This window comes from Nerophis ophidion, linkage group LG08, assembly GCF_033978795.1.
Source record: "Nerophis ophidion isolate RoL-2023_Sa linkage group LG08, RoL_Noph_v1.0, whole genome shotgun sequence".
NCBI classification, from domain to species: domain Eukaryota; kingdom Metazoa; phylum Chordata; class Actinopteri; order Syngnathiformes; family Syngnathidae; genus Nerophis; species Nerophis ophidion.
The window spans coordinates 1,363,368-1,388,708 of NC_084618.1; the positions used below are offsets into that span (position 1 = coordinate 1,363,368).

The following is a 25,341-nucleotide window of genomic DNA, read 5'->3' on the forward strand; positions in this document are numbered from 1 at the left end:
AAGTTTGCAATTCCCTCTTCAAAACAAAAGTTTTGTATAAACCGGTCACCTTTTTTCAAACATTATCTCCTTTGAGCGCGTTTGTCATGTCTGCTTCAAACTACCACAGGAGAGAGATTGAACCCTTCTGATTAAAATTTTATGAAAGAGTTTTTATTACTGCTACGGTTTTGATTTTATCAGCCTTCAAAGAACCGCTGCTGTCATGCCAAATTTCTTCCCCCTACAAAAACCTTCCCCCCATTTACTTCTGGGGTCATGATTAATACAGATGTTTTGTTAACGCTATATTATAAAAAATAAAATAAAATAAAAAAATGTACAAACACAAGTTATGGGAAGACGCATTTACTTCCGGGGTCACGTTTCCTCACGTTTCCTCTTAAGTCATCCCATAGCTTGTTTGTAAATTGTTTATTTAATTTATTTAATTTTTTTTTACAATATAGCGTTAACAAAACGTCTGTATTATTTTAGTATAGCGTTATATTTTTATATATTTTATAATATAGCGTTAACAAAACGTCTGTATTATTTTAGTATAGCGTTATATTTTTATATATTTTATAATATAGCGTTAACAAAACGTCTGTATTATTTTAGTATAGCGTTATATTTTTATAATATAGCGTTAACGAAACGTCTATATTAATCATGACCCCGGAAGTAAATGGGGGGGGGTGTAGGGGGAAGAAATTTGGCGTGACACTGCGCTGAAAACCATTTCAAAGATGGCCGCCGTGCGCAAACACAGTGAAAGAGACGTTTTTTTTTCCGTTTTTTCCGTACCGTCTGCTGCTGGTGCGCACGCACCAACATTCGTGAGGGAGGGGCTGTGATTGCCTATACCAAGATGGCTGCCAGGTGCCGTAGCTAAGCCGGTATGTTTTAAAGTTGTCGTTTGCCTGCATATCGTAAAAACAACCGTCCAACATTTTACAACTAATTGTAAACTTATAGGTGCTGACCATCAAGGCCGAGTTCCGACGAGAGAGTGTCGATGTTAAGATATTACGCCGAGTTGGTAAGTCTGTTTGCTAATAGTAGCTACTAGCCATACCCATGTATTTTCATTGGGCGGTTAGCACCGGGTTTTGATCCCGTTTCCTCTTATTTTTCTGCTCCGATTGAATTCCTTTGTATGTCGAGTCTTTATTTTGGGTACTTACATGTGGTGCCTGACTGTTGTGGCGTTTTGAGGCCATCTGCACTTTTTATGCGCCGAGTTGGTAGGTCTATCTGTTTGCTAATAGTAGCTACTAGCCGTACCCATGTATTTTCATTCTAACTTATATCTGTCAGTAGACACGTTATGGAAGGTAAAAACTACAACATTTATGATACTAAGTAGTGTATAGTTCTAATTTACAGTGGGGCAAAAAAGTATTTAGTCAGCCACTGATTGTGCAAGTTCTCCCACTTCAAATGATGACAGAGGTCTGTCATTTTCATCATAGGTACACTTCAACTGTGACAGACAGAATGGGAAATTTTTTTTTTAGGAATTTTAAAGAATTTATTTGTAAATGATGGTGGAAAATAAGTATTTGGTCAAGCATTCAAAGCTCTCACTGATGGAAGGAGGTTTTGGCTCCAAATCTCAGGATACTTGGCCCCATTCATTCTTTCCTTAACACGGATCAATCGTCCTTGTCCCCTTAGCAGAAAAACAGCCCCAAAGCATGATGTTTCCACCCCCATGCTTCACAGTAGGTATGGTGTTCTTGGGATGCAACTCAGTATTCTTCTTCCTCCAAACACCACCAGCTGAGTTTATACCAAAAAGGATACATGGATGATAGAGCAGAGGATTGGGAGAATGTCATGTGGTCAGATGAAACCAAAATAGAACTTTTTGGTATAAACTCAACTGGTGGTGTTTGGAGGAAGAAGAATACTGAGTTGCATCCCAAGAACACCATACCTACTGTGAAGCATGGGGGTGGAAACATCATGCTTTGGGGCTGTTTTTCTGCTAAGGGGACAGGACGATTGATCCGTGTTAAGGAAAGAATGAATGGGGCCATGTATCCTGAGATTTGGAGCCAAAACCTCCTTCCATCAGTGAGAGCTTTGAATGCTTGACCAAATACTTATTTTCCACCATAATTTACGAATAAATTCTTAAAAATTCCTACAATGTGATTTTTTTTCCCCATTCTGTCTGTCACAGTTGAAGTGTACCTATGATGAAAATGACAGACCTCTGTCATCATTTGAAGTGGGAGAACTTGCACAATCGCTGGCTGACTAAATACTTTTTGGCCCCACTGTATATCTGTCAGTAGACACGTTATGGAAGGTAAAAAAGTACGATATAATAAAAAGTAGTGTGTTGTTCTAACTTATATGCGGGAAGGCCAGACTTCCCTCTCCTCAGCCACTTCCACATATACTCGCTCCCCGTCCATCGCTGCTTGCAGCTTGAATTTTCCTTGTTTTTGAACACTGTTTTTTTTGCAGGTTGCTTTGGTATCGATGGCCTCAACTGCGTCTTCCAATGTCCGTTTGCTAAAGGCTCGTTACGCGTCTCAGATGCGCCCAGTGCACCCTTCCCTCCTGTTTGTCCATGATTTCATGCACATCAGCGGCCCATAATGCTCGGCGTTGTGCGCGCAGAGCGGCCGTGAAAATGCATTTTCCCTTCCTTCCTATTAATATCCGACGTGACGCGGCTCTTGTACGCAGGCTCTGTAACAAATGATAGCATCTGACACCACTATCTTTGCCTCTTTTTTCTGTGTGTCTTCCCTCTCTCTCCCCACAGTCATTGCATTAGTCAGATCTTGGAGAGTGTCAATCATATCCACCAGCATGATATTGTGCACAGAGACCTCAAGGTGAGTGGCTGCCCGTTTCCGTGACAACCGCACTCTCTCACACGCACGCACACACACCTCTGCTCGTGGCCATGGCAACACACAGATGGCTCCCGGTTGCTCCACCGCTCGCTTTCTATGGCTCTTCTTCTTCTACTCCCCCCTCCACCCTTCATCCAGCTTCTTCTTTCCTCTTGCATCCTCCATGTTTGTTCTCAAATGTGTGTGTGTGTGTGTGTGTGTGTGTGTGTGTGTGTGTGTGTGTGTGTGTGTGTGTGTGTGTGAGACCTATGGCAAGGAGACGACAAGGACAGGGCAGGAAGGAGATGCTCTTGAGAGAGGATGTAGATGAGCCCCAGGTGTTGCCAGGACAACCTCTGTGACATCACGCTACCCGTGGAGCACCGAGGAGGGGGAGGGGCTTATGTCGTCACAATGTCGATGGGCTCAAAAGGCTCCTCCTTGCCTTCCCCTGCCGCATGTGCCCAACGGGGGTGGCGAGCGCATGTTCTTGATAGACTTGGAAATACTGTTGAAAATGTACAAAAAATAAAAAGTGGATGCTGCACTCACGCTATTATCCCTGAGCGCCGCCCGTCTGATTTGTCGGCCTTTTATCCTGAGTGGGCTTTTACCGCGGCCCCCTTTATGTCCTCCTGCCCAAACAACGGCCATTTAGAACGCAGCCTCTCGCTAAGTACACTTTCCATTTAGCAGCGCCGCCTAAATAACTCCCCGGTGGTTTCTATGGCTACGGGCTCACGTCCATATAAGGTGCTATGGAGATTCTCAACCCACCCATCCCTTTTCCGCTAGTTCTTCATCATGCCCGCCCCCTCTACTCCCACCATTGCTGCGTTTGCACACCTTAACCCCCCCCCACACACACACACACACAGCCATTTAAATATCAATATTTTTGAGAGACAGCTTCAGTGAGGAGAGGCTGTCATTGTGTCTGTCACACAGTCCCCTGTCCTGCATTCTGCTTCACCGTGTGTCAATGTGTGTGTTCTGCAGCCTGAGAACCTGTTGTTGGCCAGCAAGATGAAGGGAGCTGCAGTGAAGCTGGCAGACTTTGGCCTCGCTATTGAAGTGCAAGGAGACCAGCAGGCTTGGTTTGGTAAGAAAACACAAAACACAGACGTCAGTTTCATTTTTTGTTTGTTTTTTTTTCTCTCGCTTTTTTTTTCTTTGCCAATCAACTCATCAGTTATTCTGTCTGCGTGATCAAAACAAACCAAAAAAAGACAAAACAGAACATGTCTGCACTGCAAAAACTGAAATTGAAGTACAAACCCTGTTTCCATATGAGTTGGGAAATGGTGTTAGATGTAAATATAAACAGAATACAATGATTTGCAAATCCTTTTCAAGCCATATTCAGTTGAATATGCTACAAAGACAACATATTTCATGTTCAAACTCATAAACTTTTATTTTTCAAATAATCATTAACTTTAGAATTTGATGCCAGCAACACGTGACAAAGAAGTTGGGAAAGGTGGCAATAAATACTGATAAAGTTGAGGAATGCTCATCAAACACTTATTTGGAACATCCCACAGGTGTGCAGGCTAATTGGGAACAGGTGGGTGCCATGATTGGCTATAAAAACAGCTTCCCAGTCTTTCACAAGAAAGGATGGGGCGAGGTACACCCCTTTGTCCACAACTGCGTGAGCAAATAGTCAAACAGTTTAAGAACAACCTTTCTCAAAGTGACATTGCAAGAAATTGAGGGATTTCAACATCTACGCTCCATAATATCATCAAAAGGTTCAGAGAATCTGGAGAAATCACTCCACGTAAGCGGCATGGCCGGAAACCAACATTGAATGACCGTGACCTTCCATCCCTCAGACGGCACTGTATCAAAAACCGACATCAATCTCTAAAGGATATCACCACATGGACTCAGGAACACTTCAGAAAACCACTGTCACTAAATACAGTTTGTCGCTACATCTGTAAGTGCAAGTTAAAACTCTACTATGCAAAGCGAAAGCCATTTATCAACAACATCCAGAAACACCGCTGGCTTCTCTGGGCCTGAGATCATCTAAGATGGACTGATGCAAAGTGGACAAGTGTTCTGTGGTCTGACGAGTCCACATTTCAAATTGTTATTGGAAATATTCAACATCGTGTCATCCGGACCAAAGGGGAAGTGAACCATCCAGACTGTTATGGACACAAAGTTTTAGATTTTTTTTTTTTTGCGGAATGACTAGGGAAGGTTGTTTGCATTGTGTAATGTAAGTAAATACTGTGCCAAGTTTCATTCAAAGCACACCAAGTGGTCATAAGCCTGAATTACTCATGTTGTCCAGGAAATGAGGACAAAGTAGCTTCATACAAATAGACTTTTAAAATGAATTGATTCCTTATCAAACTAACAATGTCTTCGGGACAAATTTAAGACGCTGGCGGGCCGCAGATGGCCAGCGGGTCGTAGTTTGGACACCCTTGAATTAAATCAACACCTACATATTGAAAATGTCTCAAATCTGTTACAAAATAAATACAAAAATAAATAAAAAAATGGATACTTTCTCAAGTCTCAAAAGTGCAATTTTCAAAGGAAGTGTCTACTTTTATTGCAACATTCTCTCACTGCAAAGTGCATTAAGGCAGTGGTTCTCAAATGGGGGTACTTGGAGGTATGCCAAGGGGTAACTCAGATTTTTAAACATTCTAAAAATAGCAACAATTCAAAAATCCTTTATAAATATATTTATTGAATAATACTTGAACAAAATATGAATGTAAGTTCATAAAGTGTGAAAAACAAAAAATGCAACAATGCAATATTCAGTAATGACAGCTAGATTGTTTGTGGACATGTTCCATAAATAAAGAGGGCACTTTAAGTTGATGATGACCTCTATCTGTAGAAATCTTTATTTGGGGCGGTATAGCTCGGTTGGTAGAGTGGCCGTGCCAGCAACTTGAGGGTTGCAGGTTCGATACCCGCTTCTGCCATCCTAGTCACTGCCGTTGTGTCCTTAGGCAAGGCACTTGACCCACCTGCTCCCAGTGCCACCCACACTGCTTTAAATGTAAAAATTAGATATTGGCTTTCACTATGTAAAGTGCTGTGAGTCACTAGAGAAAAAGCGCTATATAAATATAATTCACTTCACTTATAATTGAATCACTTGTTTATTTTTCAACAAGTTTTTAGTTATTTTTATCTTTTTTCCCCAATAGTTGAAGAAAGACCACTACAAATGAGCAATATTTTGCACTGTTTAACGATTTAATAAATCATAAACTGATGACATAGTGCTGTATTTTACTTCTTTATCTCTTTTTTTTCAACCAAAAATGCTTTGTTCTGATTAGGGGGTACTTGGATTACAAACATGTTCACAGGGGGTACATCACTGAAAGAAGGTTGAGAAGCACTGCTCTAAGGTGTTGTTTCTTCAAGGGCAAAACTGCAGGAAATATGCATCCTGTTCTTGTGGGGCAGGGCTAGGGAACCTATGGCTCTAGAACAGGGGTAGGGAACCTATGGCTCTAGAACAGGGGTAGGGAACCTATGGCTCTAGAACAGGGGTAGGGAACCTATGGCTCTAGAACAGGGGTAGGGAACCTATGGCTCTAGAACAGGGGTAGGGAACCTATGGCTCTAGAACAGGGGTAGGGAACCTATGGCTCTAGAACAGGGGTAGGGAACCTATGGCTCTAGAACAGGGGTAGGGAACCTATGGCTCTAGAACAGGGGTAGGGAACCTATGGCTCTAGAACAGGGGTAGGGAACCTATGGCTCTAGAACAGGGGTAGGGAACCTATGGCTCTAGAACAGGGGTAGGGAACCTATGGCTCTAGAACAGGGGTAGGGAACCTATGGCTCTAGAGCAGGGGTAGGGAACCTATGGCTCTAGAACAGGGGTAGGGAACCTATGGCTCTAGAACAGGGGTAGGGAACCTATGGCTCTAGGACAGGGGTAGGGAACCTATGGCTCTAGGACAGGGGTAGGGAACCTATGGCTCTAGAACAGGGGTAGGGAACCTATGGCTCTAGAACAGGGGTAGGGAACCTATGGCTCTAGAACAGGGGTAGGGAACCTATGGCTCTAGAACAGGGGTAGGGAACCTATGGCTCTAGGACAGGGGTAGGGAACCTATGGCTCTAGAACAGGGGTAGGGAACCTATGGCTCTAGAACAGGGGTAGGGAACCTATGGCTCTAGGACAGGGGTAGGGAACCTATGGCTCTAGGACAGGGGTAGGGAACCTATGGCTCTAGTGCAGGGGTAGGGAACCTATGGCTCTAGAGCAGGGGTAGGGAACCTATGGCTCTAGGACAGGGGTAGGGAACCTTTGGCTCTAGTGCAGGGGTAGGGAACCTATGGCTCTAGAGCAGGGGTAGGGAACCTATGGCTCTAGAGCAGGGGTAAGGAACCTATGGGTCTAGAACAGGGGTAGGGAACCTATGGCTCTAGAGCAGGGGTAGGGAACCTATGGCTCTAGAACAGGGGTAGGGAACCTATGGCTCTAGAACAGGGGTAGGGAACCTATGGCTCTAGTGCAGGGGTAGGGAACCTATGGCTCTAGAGCAGGGGTAGGGAACCTATGGCTCTAGAGCAGGGGTAAGGAACCTATGGGTCTAGAACAGGGGTAGGGAACCTATGGCTCTAGAACAGGGGTAGGGAACCTATGGCTCTAGAGCCAGATGTGGCTCTTTTGATGACTGCATCTGGCTCTCAGATAAATCTGAGCTGACACTGCTTAAAACGATAAATAATGATTAATTCCACTTGTAATTACAGTGTTAAAAATAATGTTCAAAATATAAAACATTCTCATGCATTTTTAATCCATCCATCCGTTTCCTACCGCAACTGTTCAAGAAGTTGCGTTAATGGTAAAAAGTTATTTATTATTGGTTAGTGTGGGGCTTGGGGTTCTTCAGACCACCAAAACCGACATGAGAGCCTGTTTCAGGGTTACAATATTGTTTTATTTTCCAATAAGTCTCTCAGTTGCTTTCTAGCAATTGTATTTTTCTCTTTCATTCTCGCTCGCGCTCTGGCTCCAGCCCCAACCCCGTCTCTCCTCCTGGCTGCTGCTTATAACAGAGCGACAGGTGATTAGATAACAAGGCCCAGGTTGGCTGATTTGGAGGCCGGTCCTGGCACACCCCAGTTCGCTGCAGGCCAGCAGGCCACGCCCCCTGCACAGTTAGCTCGAGAATAACAATGTTATTACAAAGAATAAGAGACCTATTATACTCTAGAAATGTTGGTCTTACTTAAAAATGCACGCGTTTAGTTGTGTTCAGTGTAAAAAAAAATATGATATGGCTCTTATGGAAATACATTTTAAAATATTTGGCTTTTTGTCTCTCTCAGCCAAAAAGGTTCCCGACCCCTGTTCTGGGGGCTCTTATTTTGTTAGCCCACTCAGACAGGAAGTAATGTGCAGTGATTTTGTCGTTAAGGCCGGCAAATGGGGCTTTGTTTTTCAGGCGAAGTAAACAAAATGATTGGCTGTGATCTTGCAGGACTCTCGTACAAGAATAAGCGTTGCAGTCAGATGTTTACGTTGGTAGTGTGGTTCACCTGGGGCACCTGGGGCACCTGGGGCACCTGGGGCCGCTTACAGCCGGCCATTGCGGGCATAAATCTTTGCCAATGATAGTTGCGATGGCTTTTCTTACTGTATTTTCATGCTCTGCTGGAGTAAGCTGATATTGCTGATATGTCTCGCATTTTCCTTTCATTTTGTCCCGGACGGCTTGTTCCACTATGCTAGTGCGACTAGTGGTGTTATGTCTTGTATGTTGATGTTGCCCTATATCAGGGGTCACCAACCTGGTTCAAACCAAGAACTACTTCTTGGCTACTGATTCATGCCAAGGGCTACCAGTTTGATACACACTTCAATAAATTGCTAGAAATAGCCAATTTGCTCAATTTACCTTTAATAAATAAATCTATATATATATATATATATATATAAAAAAATGGGTATTTCTGTCTGTCATTTTGTCGTACATTTTTTCCCCTTTTACGGAAGGTTTTTTGTTGAGAATAAATGATCAAAAAAACACTTAATTGAACGGTTTAAAAGAGGAGAAAACATGAAAAAAATATAAATACAATTTTGAAGCATAGTTTATCTTCAAATTCTACATTCAACCAAAAGAAATGAATGGAAAAACTAGCTAATTCGAATCTTTTTGAAAATGTTTTAGATGACATATTTTAAATAGGTCAAAATCCAATCAGCACTTTGTTAGAATATATAACAAATTGGACCAAGCTATATTTCTAACAAAGACAAATCATTATTTCTTCTAGATTTTCCAGAACAAAAATTTTAAAAGATATTCAAAAGAATTTAAAATAAGATTGACATTTTATTCTACAGATTTTCTAGATTTGCCCAAAAATTTTTGGGGAATCATAAGTTTGAAGAAATATTTCACAAATATTCTTCGGCAAAAAAACAGAAGCTAAAATGAAGAATCAATTAAAATGTATTTATTATTCTTTACAAAAATAAAAAATACTTGAACATTGATTTAAATTGTCAGGAAAGAAGAGGAAGGAATTTAAAAGGTAAAAAGGTATATGTGTTTAAAAATCCTAACATCATTTTTAAGGTAGTATTTTTTCTCTAAAATTGTCTTTCTGAAAGTTATAAGAAGCAAAGTAAAAAAATAAATGAATTTATTTCAACAAGCGAAGACCAAGTCTTTAAAATATTTTCTTGGATTTTCAAATTCTATTTGAGTTTTGTCTCTCTTAGAATTAAAAATGTTGACCAGCTTGCTAGTAAATAAATAAAATGTATAAAATAGAGGCAGCTCACTGGTAAGTGCTGCTATTTGAGCTATTTTTAGAACAGGCCAGCGGGCGACTCATCTGGTCCTTACGGGCGACCTGGTGTTGGTGACCCCTGCCCTATATAGATCAAATCAATTATTTTACCCAGCCTAAATGATTAGTTATCAGAATATTTTGTTGGAAAAAAGTATTATTTTTTGTAATTCATTTGCATTGAAATTAGGTGTGGGGAAAAATGTAAATATGGCAAAATATCGTGTTTCTTTTATCATTTAAATATATCAATTCATGAATTTTTTTGTTTTTGTTTTGGTGACTGTATTTTTTGGACTATAAGTTGCATTTTTTTTCATTGTTTGGCCGGGGGTGCAACTTATACTCCAGAGCGACTTACAGTGGGGCCAAAAAGTATTTAGTCAGCCAGCGATTGTGCAAGTTCTCCCACTTCAAATGATGACAGAGGTCTGTCATTTTCATCATAGGTACACTTCAACTGTGACAGACAGAATGGGAAAAAAAATCCAGGAATTTTAAAGAATTTATTTGTAAATGATGGTGGAAAATAAGTATTTGGTCAAGCATTCAAAGCTCTGACTGATGGAAGGAGGTTTTGGCTCCAAATCTCAGGATACATGGCCCCATTCATTCTTTCCTTAACACGGATCAATCGTCCTGTCCCCTTAGCAGAAAAACAGCCCCAAAGCATGATGTTTCCACCCCCATGCTTCACAGTAGGTATGGTGTTCTTGGGATGCAACTCAGTATTCTTCTTCCTCCAAACACCACCAGTTGAGTTTGTACCAAAATGGATACATGGATGATAGAGCAGAGGATTGGGAGAATGTCATGTGGTCAGATGAAACCAAAATAGAACTTTTTGCTATAAACTCAACTATACGTGTTTGGAGGAAGAAGAATACTGAGTTGCATCCCAAGAACACCATAACTACTGTGAAGCATGGGGGTGGAAACATCATGCTTTGGGGCTGTTTTTCTGCTAAGGGGACAGGACGATTGATCCGTGTTAAGGAAAGAATGAATGGGGCCATGTATCCTGAGATTTTCAGCCAAAACCTCCTTCCATCAGTGAGAGCTTTGAATGCTTGACCAAATACTTATTTTCCACCATCATTTACAAATAAATTCTTAAAAATTCTTACAATGTGAATTTCTGGATTTTTTTTTTTCTGACATTCTGTCTGTCACAGTTGAAGTGTACCTATGATGAAAATGACAGACCTCTGTCATCATTTGAAGTGGGAGAACTTGCACAATCGCTGGCTGACTAAATACTTTTTGGCCCCACAGTACACTTATTCAGCCTGTTCTTCACTATTCTTTATTTATTTTAAATTGTCTTTCAAATGTCTCTTCTTGGTGTTCGGTTTTATCAAATACATTTTCCCCAAAAATGTGACTTATACTCCAGTGCGACTTATATATGTTGTTTTTTTCCTTCTTTATTATGCATTTTCGGCCAGTGTGACGTATACTCCGGAGCGACTTATACTCCGAAAAATACGGTAGATCCAATCAATTATTTTACCCAGCCTTAATGATTAGCTATCAGAACATTTTGTAGGAAAAAAGGATTATTTGTTGTAATTAATTTGCGTAAAAATTAGGTGTGGAGAATGTTGCGATCCATGACTCGGATCTTCACATATTATTGTTTATTTTTCCATCTTTGTTGTCATTCTCCGTTTGATGGGTTTATTTCCCGTTTAGTCCATCACCATGGTTACTTATTAGTTTCAGCTGTTACTCCCGGTTCCTGCACACCTGTTCTGTTAATCACCTTCCCTTTATAAGCCTTCCTCTTTTCATTCTTCTGCCTGGGACTCTAGCTTGCTTTCATGCAACGATTACGACTCTATGTATTTTCTCGCTAGCTCATATGCTAAGCCACCTGCTATTTCTTAGCTCTCATGCTAATTCTATTCGTTTTACATGTTGTGCTTTCATGCCAAGTGTTAGTCTGTTTGTGCTCCCTAGCTCACACGCTAGCATCTTTTGTTCGCCTTTTGCGTAGCTTCAGTGTTTTATTGTTTCATAGCTCCTTTTGTTATTCCAATAAATATTTAAACCTTACCTTTGCTGTGTTATCGTTCGACGCATCCTCGAGGGAATCAACCCGGCACCACAATGCCCAACAGTGAAAAATGTAAATATGGCAACTTATGTTACTTTTATCATTTAAATATATTAATTTTTTGTTTTTGTTTTGGTGTACCGTATTTTTCGGACTTTAAGTCGCAGTTTTTTTAATAGTTTGTTCGGGGGTGCGACTTATACTCGGGAGCGACTTATGTGTGAAATTAACACTACCGTAAAATATCAAATAATGTTATTTATCTCATTCGCGGAAGAGACGAAGAAAATGTCAGCAATGGTCACACACACGTCAGCCAATAAGAATTTGGCGGGGGAGGGTCATGGCAGAAGTGCATTGTGGGTCATGGGATGCTAACTGCTATATGCTACTTATTCAGCCTGTTCTTCACTATTCTTTATTTATTTTAAATTGTCTTTCAAATGTCTATTCTTGCTGTTGGCTTTTATCAAATAAATTTCCCCCAAAAATGCGACTTATACTCCAGTGCGACTTATATATGTTTTTTTCCTTCTTTATTATGCATTTTTGGCCGGAGCGACTTATAATCTGAAAAATACGGTAATTGAAACTCAACGGCGACTCTGGCGTGTCTGTACTCGTACTTCTCTGGTACTGGTGAGCAAGGCAGCACAAGAAGTAAAGTGGCAGGAAACTTGCTTTCTTCAAAATGACCAAAAATTGAAATGGACCTTTTTGAAGGACATTGTTTTTTGACAGTTTGTCCAATGCCATCATCTTCCGCTTATCCGAGGTCGGGTCGCGGGGGCAACAGCCTAAGCAGGGAAACCCAGACTTCCCTCTCCCCAGCCACTTCGTCTAGCTCTTCCCGGGGGATCCCGAGGCGTTCCCAGGCCAGCCGGGAGACATAGTCTTCCCAACGTGTCCTGGGTCTTCCCCGTGGCCTCCTACCGGTTGGACGTGCCCTAAACACCTCCCTAGGGAGGCGTTCGGGTGGCATCCTGACCAGATGCCCGAACCACCTCATCTGGCTCCTCTCGATGTGAAGGAGCAGCGGCTTTACTTTGAGTTCCTCCCGGATGGCAGAGCTTCTCACCCTATCTCTAAGGGAGAGACCTGGAAACTCATTTGGGCCGCTTGTACCCGTGATCTTATCCTTTCGGTCATGACCCAAAGCTCATGACCATAGGTGAGGATGGGAACGTAGATTGACCGGTAAATTGAGATCTTTGCCTTCCAGCTCAGCTCCTTCTTCACCACAACGGATCGGTACAACGTCCGCATTACTGAAGACGCCGCACCGATCCGCCTGTCGATCTCACCATCCACTCTTCCCCCACTCGTGAACAAGACTCCTAGGTACTTGAACTCCTCCACTTGGGGCAGGGTCTCCTCCCCAACCCGGAGATGGCACTCCACCCTTTTCCGGGCGAGAACCATGGACTCGGACTTGGAGGTGCTGATTCTCATTCCGGTCGCTTCACACTCGGCTGCGAACCGATCCAGCGAGAGCTGAAGACCCCGGTCAGATGAAGCCATCAGGACCACATCATCTGCAAAAAGCAGAGACCTAATCCTGCGGTTACCAAACCGGAACCCCTCAACGCCTTGACTGCGCCTAGAAATTCTGTCCAATGATTTATTACTATTTTCTAGTGTACATTTACAGTGTAGGACAAAAGTTTGGACACACCTTCTCATTGAATGTGTTTTCTCTGTTTTCGTGACTATTTACATTGTAGACTGCAACTGAAGGCATCAAAACTATGAATAAACTCATGAGGCGTTATGTACTTGACAAAAAAAACTCAAATAACTGAAAACATGTTTTGTAGATAAATAGATAGTTCTTTATTGATTCCAGCAGCAGTGTACAGAGTTGAGATCAATTTAAAAAGTAAAAAGTAAATAATGGGGCTATAAATGGAAAGAAAATTAAAAAATATTACAATAAGAATAAAAATAAAAAGCAACAATGGGAATAAAAATATAACAGTAGAATAAAATTATAATGAGAAACTAGGCAGTAGTGATTACTTTATGTATTTTATATAGTACTGTAGTTTTTTTCAAAATAGCCACCCTTTGCTGTGATTACTGCTTTGCACACTCTTGGCATTCTCTCCATGAGCTTCAAGAGGTAGTCACCTGAAATAGTTTCCACTTCACGGGTGTGTTTGAAGCTCATTGAGAGAAGGCCAAGAGTGTGCAAAGCAATAATCAGAGCAAAGGGTGGCTATTTTGAAGAAACTAGAATATAAAACTACAGATGTCTGATATCATCGGACTGCAGATATTATCGGCCGATAAATGCTTTAAAATGTAATATCGGAAATTTTTGGTGTCTGTTTCAAAAAGTAAAATGTATAACTTGTTAAAACGCCGCTGTATGGAGTGGTGCACGGACGTAGGGAGAAGTACAGAGCGCCAATAAACCTTAAAGGCACAATCACATAATATCTATGGCTTTTGCACACACACAAGTGAATGCAAGGCATACTTGGTCAACAGCCGTACAGGTCACACTGAGGGTTACCGTATAAACAACTTTAACACTGTTACAGATATGCGCCACACTGTGAACCCACACCAAACAAGAATTAAAGCTGCAAGCAGCGTTGGTCGGGTCCGCCTTTGGCTGCTGCCGCCGCGACTCAAGCCCTGGTCTAAGTCAGACCAACATAGAGGTTTTTGTTTAATGTCTCTACAACATTCCTAACAGAAGTTACATGCAGTTTTGTCTGGGTTTTTTCCTAGGGGGCGCTAAAGCGCAATTTAGATTTTTGGGGTTTGGTTTTTTATTAGATGGCAATTTTTGCCAGTCCTGATGTGTGTGTGTAAAATTTGGTGAGTTTTGAAGAATGTTAAGGGGGTCAAATTAAAGATCGGTGTTTCTGGATGTTGTTGATAAATGGCTTTTGCTTTGCATAGTAGAGCTTTAACTTGCACTTTGAAGCATTTTAAGGGGGTCAAATTACAGCTCAAAGAGGCAAAAATGACATTTTTTAGGAAAATTTGCGTAGGGGTTCTTTGAAGGCACGTAAAATCAAAACGGCAACAGTAATGAAAACTCTTTCGATAACGTTTAATCAGAAGGGTTCAAACTCTCTCCTGTGCGAGTTTGAAGCCGAAACGACAAACGCGCTCAGAGGAGATAACATTTGAAAAAAGGTGACAGGTGTTTACAAATCTTTTATTTTGAAGGGGTAATTTTTAACTTCCTGTTGATTTTTCCTGAAGGATGTCAATTATTAAAATGTAGGTCTAAGTGGGACCTACATAGAGGTTTTTGTTTCATGTCTCTCCGAAATTCCTACCAGAAGTTACAAGCAGTTTTGTCTGTTTTCTCTTCGTAGGAGCAGTTTTTTCTGTGTTTTATTCAAAAATTGCGCTACAGTGCATTTTTGAGTTTTGCGGTTTGTTTTTTTCATTAGATCACAATTTTTGCCAGTCATGATGTGTGTGCCAAGTTTGGTGAGTTTTGAAGCATTTTAAGAGGATCAAATTCCAGCTCAAAGAGGCAAAAATTGCATTTTTTGCGAAAATGTTGCTTTGAATGGGTTTTTGCAAAATTTCTGTTGATTTTTGCTATAGATGTTTATATTGGGAAATGTAGGTCTAAGTCAGTCCTACATAGGTTTTTGTTTCATGTCTCTACGACATTCTTAACAGACGTTACAAGCAGTCTGTTTTTTTTTTTCTTGGGGGGCGCTAGAGCGCAATTTTGATTTTTGGGGCTAGGTTTTTTTTATTAGATGGCAATTTTCGCAGGTCCTGATGTGTGTGTCAAATATGGTGAGTTTTGAAGCATGTTTGTCATTCTTGTTTGGTGTGGGCTCACAGTATGGCGCATATTTGTAACAGTGTTAAAGTTGTTTACACGGCCACCTGCAGTATGGCTGTTGACCAAGTATGCATGCATTCATTATGTGACTGGGCTGGCACGCTGTTTGTAGGGAGGAAAAGAGGACGTGACCACAGGGTCCTCAATATTGTTGTCCGGGTGGAAATCGGTAGAAATTCGGGAGAATGGTTGCCTCCGGGAGATTTTCAAGAGGGGCACTGAAATTCGGGAGTCTTCTGGGAAAATTGGGAGGGTTGGCAAGTATGAGTATTAGCGGTGTTATAATACCGGGGGGCCAGCTCTAATGTTAATTTGATATTGACTTAAGGGCCAAATGAAAATACACGGCGGGCCAGAGTTTGACGTCCATGATCTAACACATCAAAATAAAGAAAAGACATAGAATGAGGAGAAGGTGTGTCCAAAGTGTTGGTCTGTACTCTATTTAACTGGGGGTTCTTATCCTAGGGATTTACCTTTTTACAAAACACACTCTTAAGTTAAGTTGTAAACGTATACAAGAAGATATTTGTCACCAGGATAGCAGAAAGGTGGCCTTGTTCGCACGGCCAATAAAGCACCTGGCACACGTTTCAGTTCAGGCTTAGGTGACGGCGTCTTGGCTCAGTGCCGAGCGGTGCCAGCAGTTGGCTCTTAAGCACAGGACAGATGATTCATGGGCATTTGCGCGTGACTCGCTGCGGCGTAATCTGGCCTTGCGTTAGATTCCAGGAGGCCACCCTCCCCCGGACACATAACTACAGTCAAATAGTCCCGATGAGTCATAAAGTCCGTCCCTTAATTGTGTCCTCTGGCTTCCTCTCTCGGGCAGGCTTTGCGGGAACACCTGGCTATCTCTCCCCGGAAGTCCTCCGGAAGGACCCCTACGGCAAGCCTGTGGACATATGGGCTTGTGGTGAGTCCTGCTTTACCTTTGAAGACTTTGCCGCATGTTTGTGTACATTGTTGGACGTCTTTTTGTATTGTTCTGCCTACCAAATAACACTCTTCCTCAAACTTTGATGCACCTCACAGATGTGGTGGGCTGCGATGTGTTCACCACAAGGTGCTAACCCACGGCTGTCCAAAGTGCGGCTAATTGCCCGCCACACATTCTGGAAATGCTATTTCTAAATGAAAAAAGAACAATAAAGAAAGTGGAATGAGGTTAAATCTAAGGAGAAAAAGTTGCAATTCCTTAGTACCGCGATACTGTACTAGTACTTGCAGACTGTACTAGTACTTGCAGACCGTACCAACCGACTATAAACATGCATGTCTAAGTGCAAATAATTGTGCAAGAACGTCCACTGTTTCAAGCCAGTGTTAAAACTAAAAGCACAGTTCTCCCGTCCCAAGGCAAAACCCAGTAACTCAAGTTTGGTCAAAACTGAGCTGATAATAATTTTGGAGTTCCTAGCTGATAGCTTCACATTAGTGTATGCGATATTGTAATTTTTCCGAAAGTAAGCTGTTACACGCATGGCAGGACCTAGCAACTACCACATAACCGCGCAGATACAACAGAAAAACCTAGTATCTCAAGGGGCCAATCAGAGCTTCTTTGTCAGTCGCCTTATTGTCTTTAAAGGGGAACATTATCACAATTTCAAAAGGGTTAAAAACAATAAAAATCAGTTCCCAGTGGCTTGTTGTATTTTTTGAAGTTTTTTTCCAAATTTTACCGGTCTCGGAATATCCCTAAATAAAGCTTTAAAGTGCCTTATTTCCGTCTCTCTGCGAAGACACTGTCCATTTCCCTGTGACGTCACACAGTGCTGCCAATGTAAACAAACAATGGGAATACCACAGCAAGATATAGCGACATTAGCTCGGATTCAAACTCGGATTTCAGCGACTTAAGCGATTCAACAGATTACGCATGTATTGAAACAGATGGTTGGAGTATGAAAGTATTGAAGAAGAAACTGAAGCTATTGACGCTATTCATAGGCCGAATAGCTGCTTTAGCACCGCCGGTCAAATGTGGAGACACTCTGGCACATTCAATGGGGGTCTGGCGGCAGACACTTTGGCATCTTGGGGCCGGTGGTGCAACTTGAATCCCTCCCTGTTAGTGTTGTTACACCCTCCGACAACACACCCACCAGGCATGAAGTCTCCAAGGTTCCGAAAAATAGTCCAAAAAACGGAAAATAACAGAGCTGAGACCCGGTGTTTGTAATGTGTTGAAAATGAAAATGGTGGGTGTTACCTCGGCGACGTCACATTCTGACGTCATCGCCTCCAGCGTGATCAACAGAAAGGTGTTTAATTCGCCAAAATTCACCCATTTAGAGTTCGGAAATCGGTTAAAAAAATAGCTGGTCTTTTGTCTGCACCATCAAGGTATATATTGACGCTTACATAGGTCTGCTGATAATGTTCCCCTTTAATGAGACATTTGCAGGAATGGGGGCCGACGGTCAACCTGATTATGTGATATTATGGCACCAGGGGATATTTGGAAGCTTGGCCCGGGACGTTGCAAGCACCTTCATTAAATGTATTGTTCTTGATTCTTCCCATTGCATACTCTTTTGGGCAGATAACTGTGGAGGTCACAATAAAAAGTGGACGCTCTCTTGCCCAATGTGCAAACGCAGAATGGGGCCCACCCGAGATTGTGATCAAATATCTGGAGAAAGGGCACACGTTCATGAGAGCAGATTCAGTCCATGGCTCAATCGCCTTGAAAATGAAAGCTGAAGAAAACATCTATACGTTTGATGACTTTGTAAGACAGCATCAAGATAGATTGGTTTTCCTTTGTTTTCTCAAAATCAGCTAGAAGTGAGTTACTAGGTATTGCCTTTGGACGGGAGAGTTGTCTTCAAAGCAACAATGTAAACATCCAGTGTAAAACTGTTCAGTTTAATGTCTTTAAACTTAAACTTTTTGAGAAGCAGTGTCCTCTACAGTGGACTTTTTTTTTTCATATCAGTTCGAAAAATGCTATTTCTCGAAAATGTTAACAGAGAATTTAACTTTTTATAATGTGACTACTCCTCAAATTGATGTTTAGTCTCGCTGGCTTCAAACTAAGGGTGTGAGGAAAAATCGATTCGAATTTGAATCGCGATTCTCAATGCAATCCAATTCCAAAACCAAACGTGAGCCAGCAACACTCAGAACTGCAATAAACAGAACAATTGAGAGGAGACACAAACACCACACAGAACAAACCAAAAGTAGTGAATATTATCAACAACAGTATCAATATTAGTTATCATTTCAGCATAGCAGTGATTAAAAATCCCTCATTGACATTATCATTAGACATTTATGATAATAATCAAAAAGAACAATAGTGTCACAGTGGCTTACACTTGCATGGCATCTCATAAGCTGGACAACACACTGTGTCCAATGTTTTCACAAAGATAAAATAAGGCATATTTTTGGTTCCTTTAATAGTCACAAGAAATTTACATTATTGCAATCAGTTAAAAAACATTGTCCTTTACAATTATAAAAGCTTTTTACATAAATCTACTACTCTGCCAGCATGTCAGCAGACTGGGGTAGATCCTGCTGAAATCTATGTATTGAATGAATACACAATCCTTTTCAATCGGCAAAAAAAATCGTTTTTGAATCGAAAAATCGTGTTGAATGGAAAAAAAAAATCGATATTGAATTGAATCGTGACCCCAAGAATTGATTTTGAATCGAACCGTGACCCCAAGAATCGATATTGAATTGAATCGCGGGACACCCAAAGATTCACAGCCCAACTTCAAAGGTCTTTCCGAGTGGTGCTTCATCAAGTAGCTTCTTCATGTTACTCCTATTCCCCGCCGTGTGCAGTGTCAGCACCCCCACCCCCCGCGCTGTGGACGACCCAGGACCTCCGATAATGAGTTTATGATTTTGCCGGGGTTGGTTTATTAGCAACATAACTCAAGAAGCGATGGACAGATTTCCATGACATTTTCAGGAAATGTTTTATAAAAAAAAAAAAATCCTCTACTGCGAACACACTTCTTGCACATGCTTCTTCTTCTAAAAGGTCCCAAGCCCCCACACCTTGTCAGTCCAGAGTGGCCAATTTTCAGGCTGGCCAATGCAAAAGCGCCAGAAAAAAACTACAGTCGCCAAGTTTCATTTGATACCGTCACACGTAGGGCTGGGCGATATATCGATATACTCGATATATTGTGGGTTTGTCTCTGTGCGATACAGAAAATGACTATGTCGTGATATTCGAGTATACGTTCTCACACAGTTGCTTTTAGCTGCGGGCATTACACTACATGCGTTTCCTACTCTTTTTGTCTCTTTCTCACACAGACATAAACAAGTGCACCTACTTACACACGTCACGCGTGCAATGAGAGGTAGCTACATGGGTAGTATTAGCTGTGATGCTAACGGTGCGTCGTGAATGGTAGTACGAGAGAGAAAAGGTGCGGATCTGGTAACAAATGAAGGAAAAATTAATTCCCAAGAAAAATCGTCTGGCGGTGGTTTGGCTTCAAGTGGGAAGATGTTGAACAATTATGCGGCAAAAGCGTTCCTACAAAATGTAGCAGCACTGCTAATGTAGCGTCATTTGAAAAGTCACCCGCTAGAGAATGAAGAGTGCTTGAAACTCCGCATGTCAACATTTGTGTTGGGTTCCACACCAACAAAATGCAGAAGCAACTATTTCCACATCAACACCGTGTGAAAAAAGTAGTCAACAACAGAAGGAGATAACGTCCGCAGGAACCTACCACATAGTGAAGGACATACTATGGTTGGGCGATATGGCCTTTTTGTAATATCTCCATATTTTTAGGCCATGTCACGATACACCATATATATCTCCATATTTATCCTTAGCCTTGAATGAACACTTGATGCATATAATGACAGCAGTCTGATGATTCTATGTGTCTACATTCAAACATTCTTCTTCATACTGCATTCATATATGCTACTTTTAAACTTTCATGCAGAGAGGGAAATCACAACTAAAAGTGTATTTATGAAACAGTTATTGGCACAGTGGCACAAACATTCATGTCATTTCCAAAACAGAAAGTGCAAGATTGTCAGAGACATTTTAAAAGAAGCTATGAGTGCACTTTTGTGCATGATGTCACTAAGATGACATATCAAAACAACACTAAATTAAAGTGCACTTTTTGTACAGAACGCCACTACAATAGTTTAAAAGGAATAAAGTGCACTTTTGTGCATGATGTCACACAAGATATTTCAGTAACTGTCACATAAAAATGAGCTGCATAATAGGAAATCTAATGGCTATGTGGTAGGTTCCTATGGACATCATATCCGTATGTTGTTGACTATTTTTTTCAAACGATGTTGATGTGGAAATGGTTGCCTCGGCATTTTGTTGGTGTGGCACCGAACTGAGATGTTGACATGCGGAGTACGCACCCTTCATTCTCTTAACGGGTGACTTTTCAAATGATGCTACATATTAGCAGTAATGCTACTTTTTGTAGCAACGCTTTTGCTCCACACTTGACAAATTACGGTTGTCTGTTGGACATATTCCCACTTGAAGCCAAACCCCCGCCACACGATGGACCCCCTGCTGTTTTTCTTGGGAATTAACTCTTCCTTCATTTTTAACAAGATTCACACCTTCTTTCTCTCGTATTACCACTCACACCACAGCTAATGTTAGACATGCCGCTACCTCTCTGCTCCCCGAGGGTGTATACAGTGGGGCCAAAAAGTATTTAGTCAGCCAGCGATTGTGCAAGTTCTCCCACTTCAAAGGATGACAGAGGTCTGTCATTTTCATCATAGGTACACTTCAACTGGGACAGACAGAATGGGAAACAAAAATCTAGGAATTCACATTGTAGGAATTTTAAATAATTTATTGGTGGAAAATAAGTATTTGGTCAAGCATTCAAAGCTCTCACTGATGGAAGGAGGTTTTGGCTCCAAATCTCAGGATACATGGCCCCATTCATTCTTTCCTTAACACGGATCAGTCGTCCTGTCCCCTTAGCAGAAAAACAGCCCCAAAGCATGATGTTTCCACCCCCATGCTTCACAGTAGGAATGGTGTTCTTGGGATGCAACTCAGTATTCTTCTTCCTCCAAACACCACCAGTTGAGTTTATACCAAAAAGTTCTATTTTGGTTTCATCTGACCACATGACATTCTCCCAATCCTCCGCTGTATCATCCATGTATCCATTTTGTTGTAGGACCCGTGTCACAAAGCGAAGAAGACAATAGGAGACGCAAACATTCTCTAGAATGACTGCCGGCAGCCACCCAGTTAATAAGTATTAGTGCGTGCTATGAAGCTATTGGCTTTGTCGCCTACTACAACATGTACGATCTGCTTGTCAGTCCAGCAACATGTTGTGTGTGGCCTCCGCAGACTCATGCACACGACTGCAAGGCATGCTGGGTGATACAGAGTACACTAATGCTTGTGATATAAACCATTTTAACACTCTTCGTAATATGCGCCACACCAAACTATAATGACAAACACATTTCGGGAGAACATCCTCACAGTAACAAAACATAAACGCAACACGACACATACCCAGAATCCTTTGCATCCATGACACTCCTGAGTATTTTGTACACCTTGCCTAAAAATATGGAGATATTACTAAAAGGCCACATCGCCCAGCCCTAGTCACACGTCACAGCGTTACTGTGAGGATTTGAGAAAGGCTTCACCGTGGCTTTTACAAATGCTGTTACATCCCTGTTTAACTAGCATCCATCCATTTTTCAACCGCTTATCCCTTTCGGCGTGTCGGGGGGTTACTGGAGCCTATCTCAGCTACAACCGGGCGGACGTTTCTTTTAAATCTCTTCTCCATTCCAGCCCCTCGACATTCATAATTTACAAGGGCATGCACCTTTTAATTGTTGTAAGGATTTTTGTTTAAATCACTGCTGTATTATTTATACTGTCTCTGTTTCAATGACTGCCACCTCATTGATCAACTGTCTCTCCTTTTTACTGTCTTTTGTATTGAAGGCTCTCCACTGCTGCTCTAACCTCGTCTATCTCTTCTGTCAGGTGTTATTCTCTATATATTGTTAGTTGGATATCCTCCATTTTGGGATGAAGATCAGCACAAACTCTATCAGCAGATCAAAGCCGGGGCCTACGACGTAAGTGTGTGTGTGTGTGTGTGTGTGTGTGTGTGTGTGTGTGTGTGTGTGTGTGTGTGTGTGTGTGTGTGTGTGTGTGTGTGTGTGTGTGTGTGTGTGTGTGTGTGTGTGTGTGTGTGTTAGAGAAGGGTGCAGTGCGGGGCTTTGCTAAGCAGTTTTTGAATGTTTAATAGTGTCCAATTGAAAGTTGGTCCACTGCTATTGATCCAGTCAGCCTCCATGGTGCATTGCAGAGGTTTGTGTGGTTAAGGAGGGTCCTCCAACCCCCCAAAAATGCACTGGACACAGATTTACACACCCTAATTGGCCATGCAATGAGAAATCATATATACGAACCCCGTTTCCATATGAGTTGGGAAATGGTGTTAGATGTAAATATAAACAGAATACAATGATTTGCAAATCCTTTTCAAGCCATATTCAGTTGAATATGCTACAAAGACAACATATTTCATGTTCAAACTCATAAACTTTTATTTTTCAAATAATCATTAACTTTAGAATTTGATGCCAGCAACACGTGACAAAGAAGTTGGGAAAGGTGGCAATAAATACTGATAAAGTTGAGGAATGCTCATCAAACACTTATTTGGAACATCCCACAGGTGTGCAGGCTAATTGGGAACAGGTGGGTGCCATGATTGGCTATAAAAATAGCTTCCCAGTCTTTCACAAGAAAGGATGGGGCGAGGTACACCCCTTTGTCCACAACTGCGTGAGCAAATAGTCAAACAGTTTAAGAACAACCTTTCTCAAAGTGACATTGCAAGAAATTTAGGGATTTCAACATCTACGCTCCATAATATCATCAAAAGGTTCAGAGAATCTGGAGAAATCACTCCACGTAAGCGGCATGGCCGGAAACCAACATTGAATGACCGTGACCTTCGATATCTAAGACTGCATCAAAAACCAACATCAATCTCTAAAGGATTTCACCACATGGGCTCAGGAACACTTCATAAAACCACTGTCACTAAATACAGTTGGTCGCTACATCTGTAAGTGCAAGTTAAAGCTCTACTATGCAAAACGAAAGCCATTTATCAACAACATCCAGAAACGCCACCGGCTTCTCTGGGCCCCGAGATCATCTAAGATGGATTGATGCAAAGTGGAAAAGTGTTTTGTGGTCTGACAAGTCCACATTTCAAATTTTTTGCGGGAAATATTCGACATTGTGTCATCCAGACCAAAAGGGAAGCGAACCATCCAGACTGTTATGGACACAAAGTGTAAAAGCCAGCATGTGTGATGGTATGGGGGTGCATTAGTGCCCAAGGCATGGGTAACTTACACATCTGTGAAGGCACCATTAATGCTGAAAGGTACATACAGGTTTTCGGAACAACATATTATAATAATATTAATAATAATGGATTAGATTTATATTGCGCTTTTCTATTGTTAGATACTCAACGCACTCACAGAGAAGTGGGAACCCATTATTCGTTCACACCTGGTGCCATCCAAGCGCGGTATTTTTCATGGACGCCCCTGCTTATTTCAGCAATTCACAATGCCAAGCCACATTCAGCATGTGTTACAACAGCGTGGCTTTGTAAAAAAGGGTGCGGGTACTTTTCTGTCCAACCTACAGTCCAGACCTGTCTCCCATCGAAGCGTAAAATAGGACAGCGGAGACCGCGGACTGTTGAAGGACTGAAGCTCTACATAAAACAAGAATGGGAAAGAATTCCACTTTCAAAGCTTCAACAATTAGTTTCCTCAGTTCCCAAACGTTTGAGTGTTGTTAAAAGAAAAGGTGATGTAACACAGTGGTGAACATGCCCTTTCCCAACTACTTTGGCACGTGTTGCAGCCATGAAATTCTAAGTTAATTATTTGCAAAAAATAAATAAAGTTTATGAGTTTGAACATCAAATATGTTGTCTTTGTAGCATATTCAACTGAATATGGCTTGAAAAGGATTTGCAAATCATTGTATTCTGTTTATATTTACATCTAACACCATTCCCCAACTCATATGGAAACAGGGTTTGTATATTATTCAAAGTATTCAATGTTTATTTGTGTTCGCCAACCCGTATCTTCTTCTGCTTTAGTTTCCCTCCCCGGAGTGGGACACGGTCACCCCTGAGGCGAAGAACCTGATCAACCAAATGTTGACCATCAACCCGGCCAAGAGAATCACTGCCGAGCAGGCCCTCAAGCACCCATGGGTCTGCGTAAGTCAAGTCGGAGTTTCTTTGCCGAAGCCGAGACGGGATCCCTGTTCCCCAGGTGTGCTTTTTCATGTGCGTGACTGTCAACTTGTCTCCTCCCCCTGCAGCACCGCTCCACAGTGGCGTCCATGATGCACAGACAGGAAACTGTCGAGTGTCTCCGCAAGTTCAACGCTCGCCGAAAACTCAAGGTACTCACCTGCTGTTTGGTGTCATTGTTATTTTCCATTCTAGTTAGTACAGTGGAACCTCAATTTACAAGCTGAATTGGTTCATGAACAGGGTTCGTAAAAATTGAAAAGTTGGTACAGTGTACCTTATTCCTCCATAAAAAACTGCCTTATTTTTCAGACTTTAAGGCGCACTTAAAATCTTTTCATTTTCTAAAAACTGGACAGTGCACCTAAAACACGGTGCGTCAAATGCAGGGAATACTTTTGGTTGTGCTTACCGACCTCAAAACCATTTTTTTTGGTACTTAGTGTAAGGATAAGTGTGACCGGT

At 41.6% G+C, this 25,341-nt stretch overlaps 1 protein-coding gene across 12 annotated transcripts in view; it reads left to right on the top strand.

The window, feature by feature from the left end:
- LOC133557175 (calcium/calmodulin-dependent protein kinase type II subunit gamma-like) overlaps window positions 1–25,341 on the top strand; it is a 167,374-nt gene that overhangs the window by 68,421 nt on the left and 73,612 nt on the right. For all 12 annotated transcript variants that reach the window (XM_061907429.1, XM_061907434.1, XM_061907428.1 and 9 more), the window contains exons 6-11: window positions 2,768–2,840; window positions 3,840–3,942; window positions 16,371–16,454; window positions 22,557–22,651; window positions 24,718–24,840; window positions 24,945–25,028. In XM_061907429.1, coding sequence (XP_061763413.1) covers window positions 2,768–2,840; window positions 3,840–3,942; window positions 16,371–16,454; window positions 22,557–22,651; window positions 24,718–24,840; window positions 24,945–25,028 — 562 coding nt within the window. The remainder of the gene's footprint in view (window positions 1–2,767; window positions 2,841–3,839; window positions 3,943–16,370; window positions 16,455–22,556; window positions 22,652–24,717; window positions 24,841–24,944; window positions 25,029–25,341) is intronic.